This window comes from Pteropus alecto, unplaced genomic scaffold, assembly GCF_000325575.1.
Source record: "Pteropus alecto unplaced genomic scaffold, ASM32557v1 scaffold7, whole genome shotgun sequence".
In the NCBI taxonomy this organism is placed as follows: domain Eukaryota; kingdom Metazoa; phylum Chordata; class Mammalia; order Chiroptera; family Pteropodidae; genus Pteropus; species Pteropus alecto.
In genome coordinates this window covers 8,755,852-8,769,808 of record NW_006494614.1, presented here as the reverse complement: position 1 = coordinate 8,769,808, position 13,957 = coordinate 8,755,852, and the positions used below count along the sequence as shown (strand labels likewise).

Here is a 13,957-nt window from a genome sequence, read left to right as displayed (position 1 = left end):
TCTCCCGTCTCCATTCCGACCACCACTGCCTTAATAATTCTCCTAGCTAGTCTTCCTACTTCCAGTTTTAATCTTCTCTGATTCAATGATTCATACTGAGTTCAGTGAGGGGTTCAGCTGTACTCATTTCACTTGCTCTACCTCAAACTTCTATTAATGTATGCCCCCTAAATGCTCTTTGCTCTCTTTCTTCTCTTCCTTCTCCTCTCTTTTCTGCCTTTTCCCCTCTCTTCTTCTTCTCCTTTATTACCTACATTATACTGCTGGCTCATATGAAGTTCACCAAAGTAAAGCATTTTACTTTATGCAACTAGAAGGCTGTATTTTTCTACAGCCAACATTTATGAATTTTCATTCCTTGTAGAAGAATTAATATCACTATTTATTATACACATTCATTTATTATATATGAATATATTTATCATATTTTATCTTGTTAAGATTCAGCACCGAGCTTCAGATATCAGATTATTCGAGCATTTATTCTAGCTCCTTCCCCAAATCCCACCATGTTGGTAGAAGTATTTTTCTGAAGGCATTAAATCAGAAGGATGAAGAGAACTTGAAAGTTTTGGAAGTTGGAAAACAAATGACTAGCAATAACTGACACGGCAGACCTAAAAGAAATGAGAAAAAGTGAGAAGCACCAAGATTTAGCTCACATAACCTCCAAAACACGGGGTACCAGTGGTTGTATTAGGTACCTATGCAAGTCAGCTAACAGAAGGGTGGAGAGATTGGCTGAAAGTTATACCCAAACATCCCCTCCCTCTCTGACCTGAAACAGCTTAGTGACTGACTCTTTATCATCCCAAAGATTAGCGGTTGATGCTTTAGAAAAGGTATAAGAAAGAGTCTCTGGATTGGGGAACACCAACAGAACCAAGGGATAAACTCAAAGTAGTTGCAGAAAACTTGGTGGGGGGAGGTGTAGGGGACTGAAGTTTTTTCTGGTAAAAATAGGTGGAGAATCATTTGACAATTTAAATTACTTGTATGTATAACCATGATTTAAGATTTTTTTTTTCCTCCAAGCTGTTATAACCTTCTTGCCTCGTTTCCTACCATTTAACACTTATGCTTTTACCTACTTTTGTGAACTGCCAATACAACGGTATTTGATCAATGACTTTATCTAGACCATAAACAAAAATTATGAATGAGGCAAGGCTGAGGCCAGACTTCTGGAGCATTCTACTAGAGATTAACTTTCTTTGCAATAACATGAAATTATTCATCAGTATTTTCCAATTCACTCAACTAATTACAAAAATCCACTTCATAACATCACGACCAAGTTCTCATTTCTCCATGTTATATATTTAAAAATATCATGAAGTATATTTTGAAATTATAATTAAATAAAATCAGATATTAATCCAGAAGGTTTATAAAGACTACTTATCCATTGGCCAATAAGGTTAAAAAGTGATAAAACCACTGATTTAATGAAATACTGTGATTCAATATACAAAATAGCACAAAATTAATAAATAAGTGATAATAAAAAAATCTCATGATTATTGAATTCTCCATCATCAAATCTGTAAGAAAACAGTTGTGAATTTTCAAGCTAAATGAGAAAAACCAAATTTGAAATTATTTTCCCTTAAAATAATCTCATTTGAATTTCTAAAAATATCCAGTCAAAATGAATGCATAAAATTTCCTTTCTTAATTTCAGATAATGGGAGAGGACAGCAGTTCTTTTCTATTTTAAAATTTAAATTCTATGCTTTGAGCTAGATTTGAATTACATGATGAAATTGTATTTTAATTCAGGGATGAATTAATTTACGTAGTTAAGTCTCCTTTTCCCCTAATTTTTAATCAGAATCAAGAGTGTGAATGAAAAAAGCATTACCTTTGGTTCAACCAAACTGTTGATATTCAAGCATAGAGAAATGATGAGAAATTTTTTTTTCCATAATTAAGTTCACAGAGTATCTTAGGTGAAAAACTATACAACAGAAATGACATCTCAACTTACCTCTACAATAAAGGCTTTCCTCTCAGATTCACTTTCTATTTGCTTAATTGCAACATCTTTTGCTCTCCACTTAGCTTTGCAAACTACTCCAAAGGCTCCTCTTCCAACAACCTGAGTTAAAAACAAACAAATCCCCAAGAAAACCCCTATGAGAATAAAAAACAAATAGATCCAGCCCAACATATAACACTGAAGCCAGTCTGAAAGACTTATTAAAGATTTTAGGGATCATCACAATCTGGATGTGCCACTGCGCAAGCGTGAAATTTCATTAAAGTGAGGATAAATGAAATGCACTTGTTTCTATCTTTGACAGTTTATGGTCTAGACACCTCTTCATTCTCAAGTAAAACCAAAACAACAAACAAAAGACTCTTAGAGACAGGAAACAAATCAAACAGGCAAGATGAATGAAAAGATAGAAAATAGTGTGAAAAAAATAAAAAACAGGAACATATAATCAATGTTTTAAGCTAGCATATTTATGAAATTAAAAATAGCTTTGAATAATTCAGTAGGGGTAGAAGATGAAGAAAAAAGGATATAAATATAGATGATAAAAGACTGCCCACTGTGAAGGACAGACAAGACCTGGTGCAATATATAAAATACAATAAATATATTTTGTTAAGAAAAAGAAACAAACTGGTGATACATGTTATAACATAAATGAACCTCGAAAATACTATGATAAGTGAAAGAAGCCAGATATGCAGGACCACATATTGTGTGATTCCACTTACACAGAATGTCCAGAAAGGGGAATTCTGAAGATAGAAAGTAGATTAACGGTTTGCCTGGGGCTAAGAGTGGAAACTGAGGTAAACTGTAAATGGGTAGGAGGAATCCTACCAAGGTGATAAAAATGTTTGAAAGTGATTTATGGTGATGACTGTACAACTCAGTAATTTGTACAAATCACTGTAACACTTCAAATATGTGAATTTTATGATATGCAAAATATTTCCCATTAAAGTTATTTTTAAAAATTATATAGCTTGGCCATGTATTATATTATTGTGGAAGTTAACTTATGGTGGGTGCCTCATGGGTTTATCACTCAGCTAGCCTACTTTTATAAATATTTGAAATTTGCTATAATATAAAAACAACAAAAGAATAGGTTTTGAGACTTGTTAGAACAAAATCTTTAGATTTTATTGTGAATGACCTTAGTTAAGTACCATCTACTGCAAAATTTTAACTTCCAATGGATTTAGGTACTTTCCTTTAAGCAAAAAATCTACCTCTCTATACCACTCTAGTTAATGATGTACTTCTTATGTAGGAGGCACTGAGCTAAGTGCTTTACATACATTAGCACATTTTACAGAACCCTAGGAGACAGGTACTAATGCTGTACTCATTCTACAGGTGAAGCACTTAAGTGTAAAGAAATAAACTAACTTGCCCAAGGCTATATAGATAGTAAATAGCAAGTTTAGTATGCCCCGCAGTCTAACTCCAGAACATTAGGGATTCTAATTTGTACACCTGTATCTGTATTATGTCTCAGAAAGTGGCAGTTATATTTTTCTTTGGAGAAGGAATCTTTAGACAAAATTACATGAACAAATTCCAGGGCACAAAACTCTTCTATAACAAAGCTAGCTGTAGCTAAGGTAATTATAGACATTTCTCATGTTGCTGAATGTGTAAAACTACCCAGATTGTTAAGATTTATTGTTTACCATTTGTCAGGTACTAGTCTATGTGTTTTCATGCATTAATATATATAATCTTCCTTAATTTTAAAAATAAGTAAACCAAGTCACAGGGTTGCAAGTTGCCCAAGATCACATGGTCCAGGATTTGAAGCCCAGAATAGGTAATGACCAATTCACTCTATTCAGCCTCTGTGTATCATTGGCCTAAAGAAACCTGGGCTGCCTTTAGGCAAAAGCAGGCCAACATCTCTGGTGACTTTCCATTTTCCCTTCCCTAGCCCAGGGTACTCAGGGTCCTCTGCTGTTTAGGCTCTTGCTCTCCTCCATATCTCTCATAAGAGAAAGAAATCAACATGGGTCATTTGCACTTGTCATCCAGTTGCTTTAACATAATTGGGCATTGGCTAAACCTGGCACTATTACAATACTGGAAGGAGCACGTCCAGGCTCTAGAACCCAACGAACTTGAGTTTGAATATATGTTCTTTCTACCTATTAGCTATTATTGCTGGGCAGGTTAACGTCCCTGAGCTTCCATTTTCTCAACAGTAAGAGGGTGATGCTTACATTTTCCTCAGCGAGTATCTACAGGGTTTTATAAGTCAAAACCAGGCATTTCCTTAAATACTACAAAAGAACAATAAGTGCTTAGAGTTGGGGATGAATCAGTGTAAGGAGATGCACTACTAATTTCTATCACAATTAACCATGGTGAATAGCAAACGGGTCCTAAAACAAATTTCAACTTTATGGCAACATTAGGGTAAGAAGATATAAATGGAGACTGGACTACTTACTGATATTACTAAGAAATAATGACTATGAAATAATTTACTATATTCTTCAACCATGGATTTATAAATACATCAAAGTAACTTGTACTTAGTAGGTCTCCTGTTTCATTTTCCCAGTCTTAGGAATGTTCACACAAGGACTCCAACATCATATTTGTGTATCAGGCACAAAAACTGTTTTAGGTTTGTATGGCTAATTATGATGCACAAGTGCCACCTAGTGCTGAGATGATGGCTGACTCTGAGCTTTCAACTTAAAACCATGGGAACAAAATATGGGCAAATAAAGACATGATAAACTTTCTTATGCTTAATAAAGCAATTTTTTGGAACACTGAAATATGAAACAGGCATATTCATGTAAGATGAGAACCCATAACCTTAAGAAGCCTCCGCATTATGGCCATTAGTTATTTTACACATACTGTGAAACAATAAATCTAAAAATAATAATTAAAAAAGTCCAAGATGCCCAGAATTGTATACATAAACTGAATTACATGGCAGGAAAAATAACTGCTTTGAATTCAAAGGAATGAGGTTAAAAGCACATAGTCAATGTTTAAAAAATTTAAACTGTATACCTAATGATTCTGATCACCAATTCCAATGTATGTATGTGAGGAGATTACTCCACACAATCAAGCAATTCTCAGATACCAACTGGGTGTCCTATGATTCAACTCAGTTCTGGTACTACCTACCTGGAGTTAGCATCAGATCTCATATGTTAAGGGCTCAATTCTACAAGAATGCCCCCCACCTCAACTTCAGCTGCCAGTCACAGGTCCACATTGTCACCTGTGCTTCTGACTAACTACCTGTAGTTCAGAGGTTCCAATGACCCCCTCCTTGGGTTCAATTAATTTGCTAGAGCAGAACTCAGACAAATATTTTACTTACTAGATTTCCAGTTTATTATAAAAGAATATAACTCAGGAACAGCCAGATGGAAAAGATGCATAGGCAAGGTATGCAGAAAGGGCACAAAGCTCCCATGTCCAATTTCTGCAACACTCTCCTTCAATCTCCATGTATTCACAAATCTGGAAGCTCTCTAAACCTTGTCCTTTGGGTGTTTATAGAGGCTTCATTACACAAGCATGGATTAAATCACTGTCTATTGATTCAGCCTTTATCCCGTCTACACTCCCTGGAAGTCAGGGAGGTGGAACTGAATCTTCTAATCAGATGATTGTTTCTCCAGGCAACCAGCCCCCATCTTCAGGAGTGGTCCAAAAGGAACCGCATCACCATAACAAAAGACACACGAAGACATCCTTATTGTTCTCATCACTTAGGAAATTCAGAGGGTTTGGGGTGCTGTGAACAAATAACCTTGGACAAAGACCAAATATATATGAAAAATATTCTGGTCATCTAAATGCCCAAGTAAATATTTCTTATAAACCGCCACAGTGTAGCATGAAAAAAAAAATTCTCACTTTTTCAAACGGCATAAATGAAGAGATATTAAGAGTAAAAAGAAAAAAGATATAAAGAATTGACCCCTGTACCTTCATAGGATGAAAGTGAGGTAGAGAAGAAATTCAAGACATGACAATAGTACTTAAACAATTTTTAAACACCAGCTGACTGTAAGAGTACATGATGGTGGCTAAAGAACCACCCCTTCTGCTTCTGGGACAGGCTTAGGGAGGGATTAGAGGGACGAAAGGACGTGTCCCCCCACTCCTCACTGAAATCTCCAGAAGGAGGCAGTCTCAAAGAATACGCTTTGCCAACAGGGAAGCTACAAAGGAATAAGGGTGGCAAGGAAGATATACAGAGGGAGACCTTTACTCAGGTTCTCTCGGCCCCAACAGGACATGGAAGTGATACAGAAAAATCCTGCCAAGAGAAAAGCACGGTAATTGAAAATTAAAGAGTCTCCTGATTGTAGGAAGGAGGTTGTTGTAGGGCACAGTGTTGGAACCTATATTAGAGGATGCGAGATGGCAGACATCTCAAATACAGGGAGAAGAATGCAGAGCTCAGCTGAGTCTGAGAGGATCAATAAAAGCCATACGGGAAGGCCTAGTTGGCAAGCAGGGAGAAATGGGGTAAGGTCTCAGGGAGAAATGGGGTAAGGTCTCATGCTTTTAAGAGGTAAAAATGAGGCTTATGCCAAGAGAACAATAAACCTCATCTGTTTACTCCTTAAACCAATATTTCTTGAATGTCTGCTACATCCAGAGATATAGCAGTTGGGATATCAGAGATATAGCAATAAATAAGACAAAATTCCTGATCTATATGGAACGTACTTTCAATTAAGGGGAGAGGAAATGAAGACAGTCAATAGCCAAAAAGAGAAATACGAAAAATATCAGATTGTAAAAAAATGCCAGGTAGAAAATAAAGAAATAGGATGATATCATAAAGAGACTAGTGGAAAGTTCAGTTGAGATAGTATAGGAAGGCTATCTGAGGTTACTAACTTGATATTTGAATGACACAAGGAACAAACGAAAGAAGAAATAACTGTTGTAAAGGCCCTAAGCAGGCTGGGGTGGGGCGGGGGCACACTTCATTCCCTATTCAATAATATTCAACTCCATCTATAGGCTAGTCGCGATCCTAGGTGCACAAGGTATAGAAGTGAATAAACAAACCCAACTCCTTGTTCTTAACTGCTTATATTCTCATAGAGGAAGACAAAGAGGAAACAAGATATATAAGAAAAAGATATATTTTAGAAAATGATAAATGTGCTAAGAAAAAAGCATAATTGTGTGTATGTGTGTGCATGTACACGTGCATTCACTCCCCCAACCCAATTTTAAACAGAGTAGTCCTGCAAGGCCTCCCTGAGAAAGATGACATTTTAGTGATGACCTAGAGAAATAGTGTTCAGTGTAGGTGATAGATAATGGGAGAAGTGAAGACTGAAGCATGATGAGGCTGGAAAGACAGGCAGAGTCTGGATCCTGAATGGCAATCTGCACCATAAAAAGGAGTTTGAATTTCAGTCTAAGTGCAATGGGAAGTCAATTGGAGAGATTCAAGGAGGAAAGATGTGATATGATTTTACACTAAAAAATCACTCTCACTCTTACGTGAAGAATTGACTGTAGAGAAGCTAGAGTATATAGAGACCAGGCAGGAGGGCTATTATAGCAGCCCAAACAAGAGGGAATAGCTGTGAGGACCAGGTTGATGATAGTAAAGAAAAACAGACAAATCTGATATGGTTTACACGTAGAGTCAAAAGACCGTGTTGACAGTCTGCACACAGGCAGAATGGATGGAGAGGGAAAAAGATGAATAAAGGATAACATCTAGATTAGGCAACAGTTTAATGAAGGATAAGAAAGAATGGAGCGAGCAGATTTTTTTTTTAATTAACAGGTCTGTTTTAGTCATACAAAGTTTAAGATGCCTATTAGATATCTAGGTGGAGATATCAAGAAAGTAGAAACATGAGTCAGAGAGAAGACAGGAAGGAGATAAAAACTTGGGAGAGTCATCAGCTTTTAAGTGGTATTTCAAGTCAATCAATTGGGTGAGATCACCAAAAAACAATATGTAAATACTGGAGTCCCAGAACTGAGCTTTGAAGTACTTCATTTTGAACACAACCAGGGGAGAAAGAACCAGTTCATAAGGTAGCACGCAAACCAGGAAAGTCACAAGGAGCCAAGAAAAGAGTTTCAAGTACAAAGCAGATATAAAACCAACAAAAGCATTATGCCAATGGCTCTTAAAGTGTGGTTTCTGGGTCAGAAGCATCAGCATCACCCGGAAATTTGTGAGAAATGTAAATTCTCAGGTTCCAACCCAGAGTTACCGAGTTTGAGGGTATGGCCCTCTGTTTTAATAAGCCCTTCAGGTGATTCTAATGTTAGAGAATGACTGTGTTAGATTATATTAAAAATATAATTAACTGTGAGATATGATACTTCGGTGGAAGCTATCACACACACCAGAAAGTTCTCCCCTGCTGTTGATATTATTTACGGAAGTTTTCCAGAAAATTGAGATGCAATCTTGGGCAGAAAGAAAGGAAAAGAATTCTTGTGAGCAATCCAAAGTTTCTCTTGACACACTGTAGATCAATCAGTAGAAACGGGTGGCACAGAAGGCAAATTGACACACACTGACAACTGAGGTAAACAGTGAAAAACTTAATATTCAAATTACAAAACACTGAAAGGAAGTCACTTTTTACTTACTATCAAATTTCTAATTCTAGTTCATAAATCAAAAATGCTTTTTGGATTGCATTTTTATCTGAATAAAATAAGTTTCTTGGCCACATTAACAATTATTTTGAATGACAGCTTTCTCCAAAGATCAATTTTCACCAAGAGTGTAAAAAAGGGCACACATCCAAATTACAAGTATCTCCTCCATCACACACATCCATCTAAAATGGTGAACCTAGAAATAAATATTTCAGATATTTTTCACAATCTCTCATCTGTAAAAATAGAAGAACAGAGGAATGTAAAGAGGACTTTGGTTTTAAAGGGAAAGTCGATTTAGAAATATTTCCTTCTAAAGTTATGTTTTCTAAATTAAAATGTTCTTAGGTTAATTTCCCTAAAATATACATCTTTCCCCCCATGATTTAGTTCTCTTGGTTTTAAGTTTAGAACTTTAATCTCATATAAAGCAGATTTAAATTTAATTTCTTAATAAAAGCATAATAAAAATATGAAACATGGTGTGTAGAATATATCCATGTAATTGGCATTGAAAGGCACAAAAATCAAAACCACAATTTGGTGTTTGTGTGTATAAAAAGTAACTCTTAAAAACTAATTTCCCTAAGATGGAATACTCTGTTTCTTCATCTAAGCAAGGTTATTAAAACAAAACAAAACAAAACCCTAAACTAAACTAAATGGAAAAGGATGTATGCCTTTACGCTTTTAATTTCCTATGAAATAATTCTTCTTAATTGTCCTCAATTCATGTTATTTTTAGTTCAATGACTATAGCTCTCAGTTTGGTTTGGCCCTGTTCTGTGGACTATGTGAATGGACTCTGGCTACACTGCCATTGCTTTGGCTAGAAATTTGGAACATGACAGAACAAGCATAGATCATACATTTATTAGTTAGAACTTGGAGCCTCCAACTATTTCAGAACTTCGATATCTATTAATATGCTGTGGCAGAGTGGAACTGCCATATGCTGACAAGACAGCCCTGATAACACAAAAGTAAAGCTTTGATTATTCGAACTTTCTTTTGAATTTTTCATGCAGTCTTTTAAATCCTGCCATAAGACATCTGACCCATTTAATAGGCTTTTCTTTCAAATATGTTTGCATCTCTTAAGCTACACGTGCACAATATGAAAGTTATTGCTGTGGCTACCCTTTCACTGTGATAAAAAAATTCTGATCTACTGAAACTAGTGATCACTAAATTTCACATAGAAGAGTTTATTAATAATTCTGGATATTCATATTAAATACTAATAAATTTATAGACTCAGTTTAATTCAGGCAATTATAAATTAGGTTTTTCTCTATTATCAGCTGCGCATACACTTATAACCTAAAACTACAAAATATACATCACTGCCAAAGTTCTTTCTCTATTTCTCTCTAAAACAAAGCCTTTGTGTGTCTCTATAATAAGACTTAAGAACAAAGATATACTGCAATGATTATATGTGCATTGTTCACATGCTATCCTTGAGGTCAACACTGTGAGTCTCCCTTTTAAAAAGCAACCAAGACAAATAAGGTCTTTTTTGTATCTTAGTAAAGGACCACAATACCTGGTTTACACACAGCACCTGACCCTTTACAGCAGGGGTCCCCAACCCCTGGGCCGTGGACTGGTACTGCTCCTTGGCCTGTTAGGAACTGGGCTGCACAGCAGGAGGTGAGTGGCAGGTGAGAGAACCAAGCTTCATTCCCAGGGCTAACATCACCACCTCAGCTCCACCTCAGATCATCAGGCATAAGATTCTCACAGGTTCCTGGTGCCAAAAAGGTTGGGGACTGCTGCTTTACAGCTTCTTTTAAACCTGCTAAACAAAGGTATTTACTAGGTATACTGGAGTGTTACAGAATCAACATCTGGAAAGAGAATCAGATTTCACTTCTAGTATAAATGCGGCCTTAGCCAAATCACTAATTGAGCTTAACCTCTGGTTTTATCACATGTGATATTATAGAACCAGAAGGGCAATATATTCTCTTGATTATGCTGTGATAACTTCATTTACTCATTCAACAAATATTCACAATCTTCTAGGTGGTAGGCATTGGAGTTACAAGAGTAAATAAGGAACCTTTCATTTTGCTGGGGGACACACAATTTTGGTTACTGGTAAGTACTATGAAGAATAATAGAAGTGATACCTTAACTATATGCATCTACTAAATGACTGCATATTTGGCTTGTAGTTGGAGTATTTTTTTTACATAGTTTCTCAATGAATTGATATAATACCAATACAATTACACTGTTATTTCATAAATATAGAATATGATTTTCTATATTTATAGGTAATATCCTTGTAACATATAAAATATTAAAAACAATATAAATACTTTTTGTTTCTGGTCACCTTTCTTTGTTCTCTTGTTCATGATTTTAAACAAGAAGCAGAATCTAAGTTGAGCAATAGAGTGCCCGTGGGCACTCTGGATCATATAACACTGTTTTAATACATGCAAGGGAAGAATATGATGGAAATCATGTAATGGCTTCAAAATGAGAAAGGTCCAAATTGAATCTTTAAAATGTAAACAAACTGGGTGTTAAAAAACAATGAAATCCACAAAACTAAATGACTGCCTAACATTAGAAATTTTCATTTAAAAACAAAAATCTAATTCTCAGGAATGTCCTAAATATACCAAAGAAAGGTTGAAATATTATTTAAACTGAAGAAGGGTCTTTGGAAACATAAAAACCTAATTAGGAGCTAAATGGCTTTGGGGGAAGAGCTGAAAAATGATAAATGTCTCCTTCGTAACTTTCATTCTTTCAAGAATGTAAAATGCTTTAGAAAGCAGTGTGCAAAAACTAAGGTTGTTAGGATCAAATGATGTAAGTCAGTGAAAGCCATCTGGTAGACCAAGAAGTACAAGTTATTATTATAAAACAATCTGTAGTCTACAAGTATGACAGTTTGCCAGAGTAGACGTAAATGCTTATTTAAAAACTGCAATTCTTTTATACTGACTCACTGAATTTTTATTCTTAAAAAAGAAAGAATGTTAGCCATGAAAGCTGGATCAACTATCCCCCTCTGAAAAAGGAATTTATCATAGCCTCAATAGAAAAAACAAAAACACATAGACAAAGAAAAATTCCCCCCTCTTTTCAAAATACAGGTCCTTCTTTTAGCCATGTGACCTTAAAGCAGGTCACTGCTCCTCTCTGGAACTCAAGTTTCCTAGTAATGTGTCAGGCACTGTGTTGGGTGTTTTGCATATACTGCCTAATAGGATCTGTTATACACACAAAATGAAATAAAAATTACCCCTACTTTACAGTTAAGGAAACTAAAGCTCAAAGGGGTTAGAAAATTTACTTCAAATTACACAACTATTAAGTGGCACAGCTGATAAACCCGGCCATTCGTCTATCTCCAAAGGCCTTGCGCTCCCACTAACGTTATTTTGTAAAATAAGGTTGTTCCCAATGATCTGTAAGGTTACTTTATGAGATATAACAAAAAGATTAAGTAATCAATTAGTCTTCCAAAACATGCATAGAAAAATACTTATTTGTTAAATGATAATTATCTCATTACCTTTGGCTTGCCACTACCTAAAAATATTTTGGATTTTTAAAGTAGAGATAACCGAGAGTCTGTAATATAGGACGTACAGGGTTCTTCGTGGCATAAGGCAAAGTACTTAATAAATTCTAAAATTGATAAGTAAATGGCAACTGATAGGTACTATTTTCAATCTAAGTTTTAACACTTTCCGAAGTGTATCTTTAAAAAATATATATATACACAGTTCTTACTTTTCTAAATGTTATGGTCCTTAGAACCAATATACTCTGTAAATTTGAAAAGAATCAATGTACTAAAAGCACATTATTACCTTCCTTATAATAAATTACTACAGAATAAAGAATAGATTCAGATTTTCTAACAGCGATTTCTAGTCTGGTGTTACATTCTAGTTGTCACCGAAATCATTAGTTATCTCTTCAGAATGCTATTTTTCATCGTAGATCAGTCTATATTACTACTGCTGAAATTCATCTAAATTAGTCCAACCGAAGGCAGAACATTTAACAATACGATTACTGCTCTATGGAATCGGCGAAACAAACTATTCGATTCTTCGGGAAACACTTTGTTAGACACGAAGCTGTTAATTTATCAAGCATTTACTGAGTACTACGTGCCAGGCAGAGCCAAATGTGGAACATAATAGTACAATCCTTGGCCCTTAAGAACACCACGTCTTAGTGAACTGAAACTCCAAAACGGACACGGTCTTGGATGAATTTACTTACAAATAAGAGAACTGGGGACCACAATGTCTCACCAGTTAATCCTCTTGTTTGAGATGACCCAAATCCAGACACCAGAGTATCAAATCCAAACTCAAGAGTGCCGAAATGAGAAAAAAAAGAGAGCTACCCCAGCAGCTGAACGCGAAGAGTCCCTACTACACTCCGTCTCTGTGAGGCTCCTTGGTTAACCCTGCGGGGCTCCACAAATCAAGGGACTGCAGAGGCGCCTTAAGAATCGGAACCAGGCACAGGCGGGACCGGCAGGGGCCGGCGCCTGAGTGCCGGGCCTCGCTCACCTCTTCCACTTCGATCTCCTTGTAGTCGATCTCTTCAAAGTTGAGGACTTGGGAGGGGGCTTCGATCATGTCACTGGCAGAAGACGAAGAGGAGGAGGAAGCGGCGGAGGCTGTAGACATGATCCCTCGCGGAGCCCGGGGGGCCCGGGGAGGTTGCCTCCCGGACACTCCGGGGGAGGCCGCGCCCACCCGTCTCCGGACCGGCTTTCAGCCTGGAGCCACCGCGATCCCTGGAGTGGACAGGGGGAGCGGCCAGAGCCGAGTCCCCACTCCAGCTCCGCTGCGTTTTCCGCCGCCGGGCCCTGCCCACTAGACTTCCGGTTCCGGCCTGAAATCGGAAACAGGCGGGCTGCGAGCTCAAGGAAGGGGAGGGGAGAATTTTGTAACAGACAGAAAAAAGGAGGACAGTTTTGACGGTGGGGTGGGGGAGGGTAAGAGGCTAGCGTGGATCTGTAGAACAAATTTCGCGAGATCTTTGTTAAAGGACCGCAGCAATAAGATGATACCGCGAGACCTGACGCTCTGACGTAATTAAAATGCGCAAACGGAAGTAGCGCGGAGCATGACGGAATTTCAGAGCGGTTGGTTCTTTAGGAACTAGCGGGAAAAATAAAAGCTATGGCTTCAACTGCGCTTCGTGAACAATGTTAGGGACCCAATCCCTTTTCTCTCAGAGACCTGCAGACGGCCGGAGTAGTGTTGGACTGAGTTTTTGTGATGAAGCTTACTTTTTAGTTTCACCCCTAAGCTAAGCTGAACT

At 36.9% G+C, this 13,957-nt stretch overlaps 1 protein-coding gene across 4 annotated transcripts in view; it reads right to left on the bottom strand.

The window, feature by feature from the left end:
- The window catches only part of MAP3K7 (mitogen-activated protein kinase kinase kinase 7), a 61,175-nt gene extending 47,689 nt beyond the window's left edge, over positions 1–13,486 (bottom strand). The window contains exons 1-3 of one of the 4 annotated variants that reach the window (XM_025042567.1): positions 13,198–13,332; positions 10,188–10,439; positions 1,991–2,101 (exon numbers count right to left, since the gene is read on the bottom strand). Coding sequence is in view for 2 of the 4 variants with exons in the window: in XM_006926299.3 (XP_006926361.1) it covers positions 1,991–2,101; positions 13,198–13,317 (231 nt within the window). In the remaining 2 variants the exon portion in view is untranslated. Of the gene's footprint in view, positions 1–1,990; positions 2,102–10,187; positions 10,443–13,197 lie in introns of all 4 variants that reach the window. The other 3 variants (XM_025042566.1, XM_006926299.3, XM_006926298.3) reach the window with 3 other exon arrangements.
- Between the last annotated feature and the right edge of the window lie 471 nt (positions 13,487–13,957).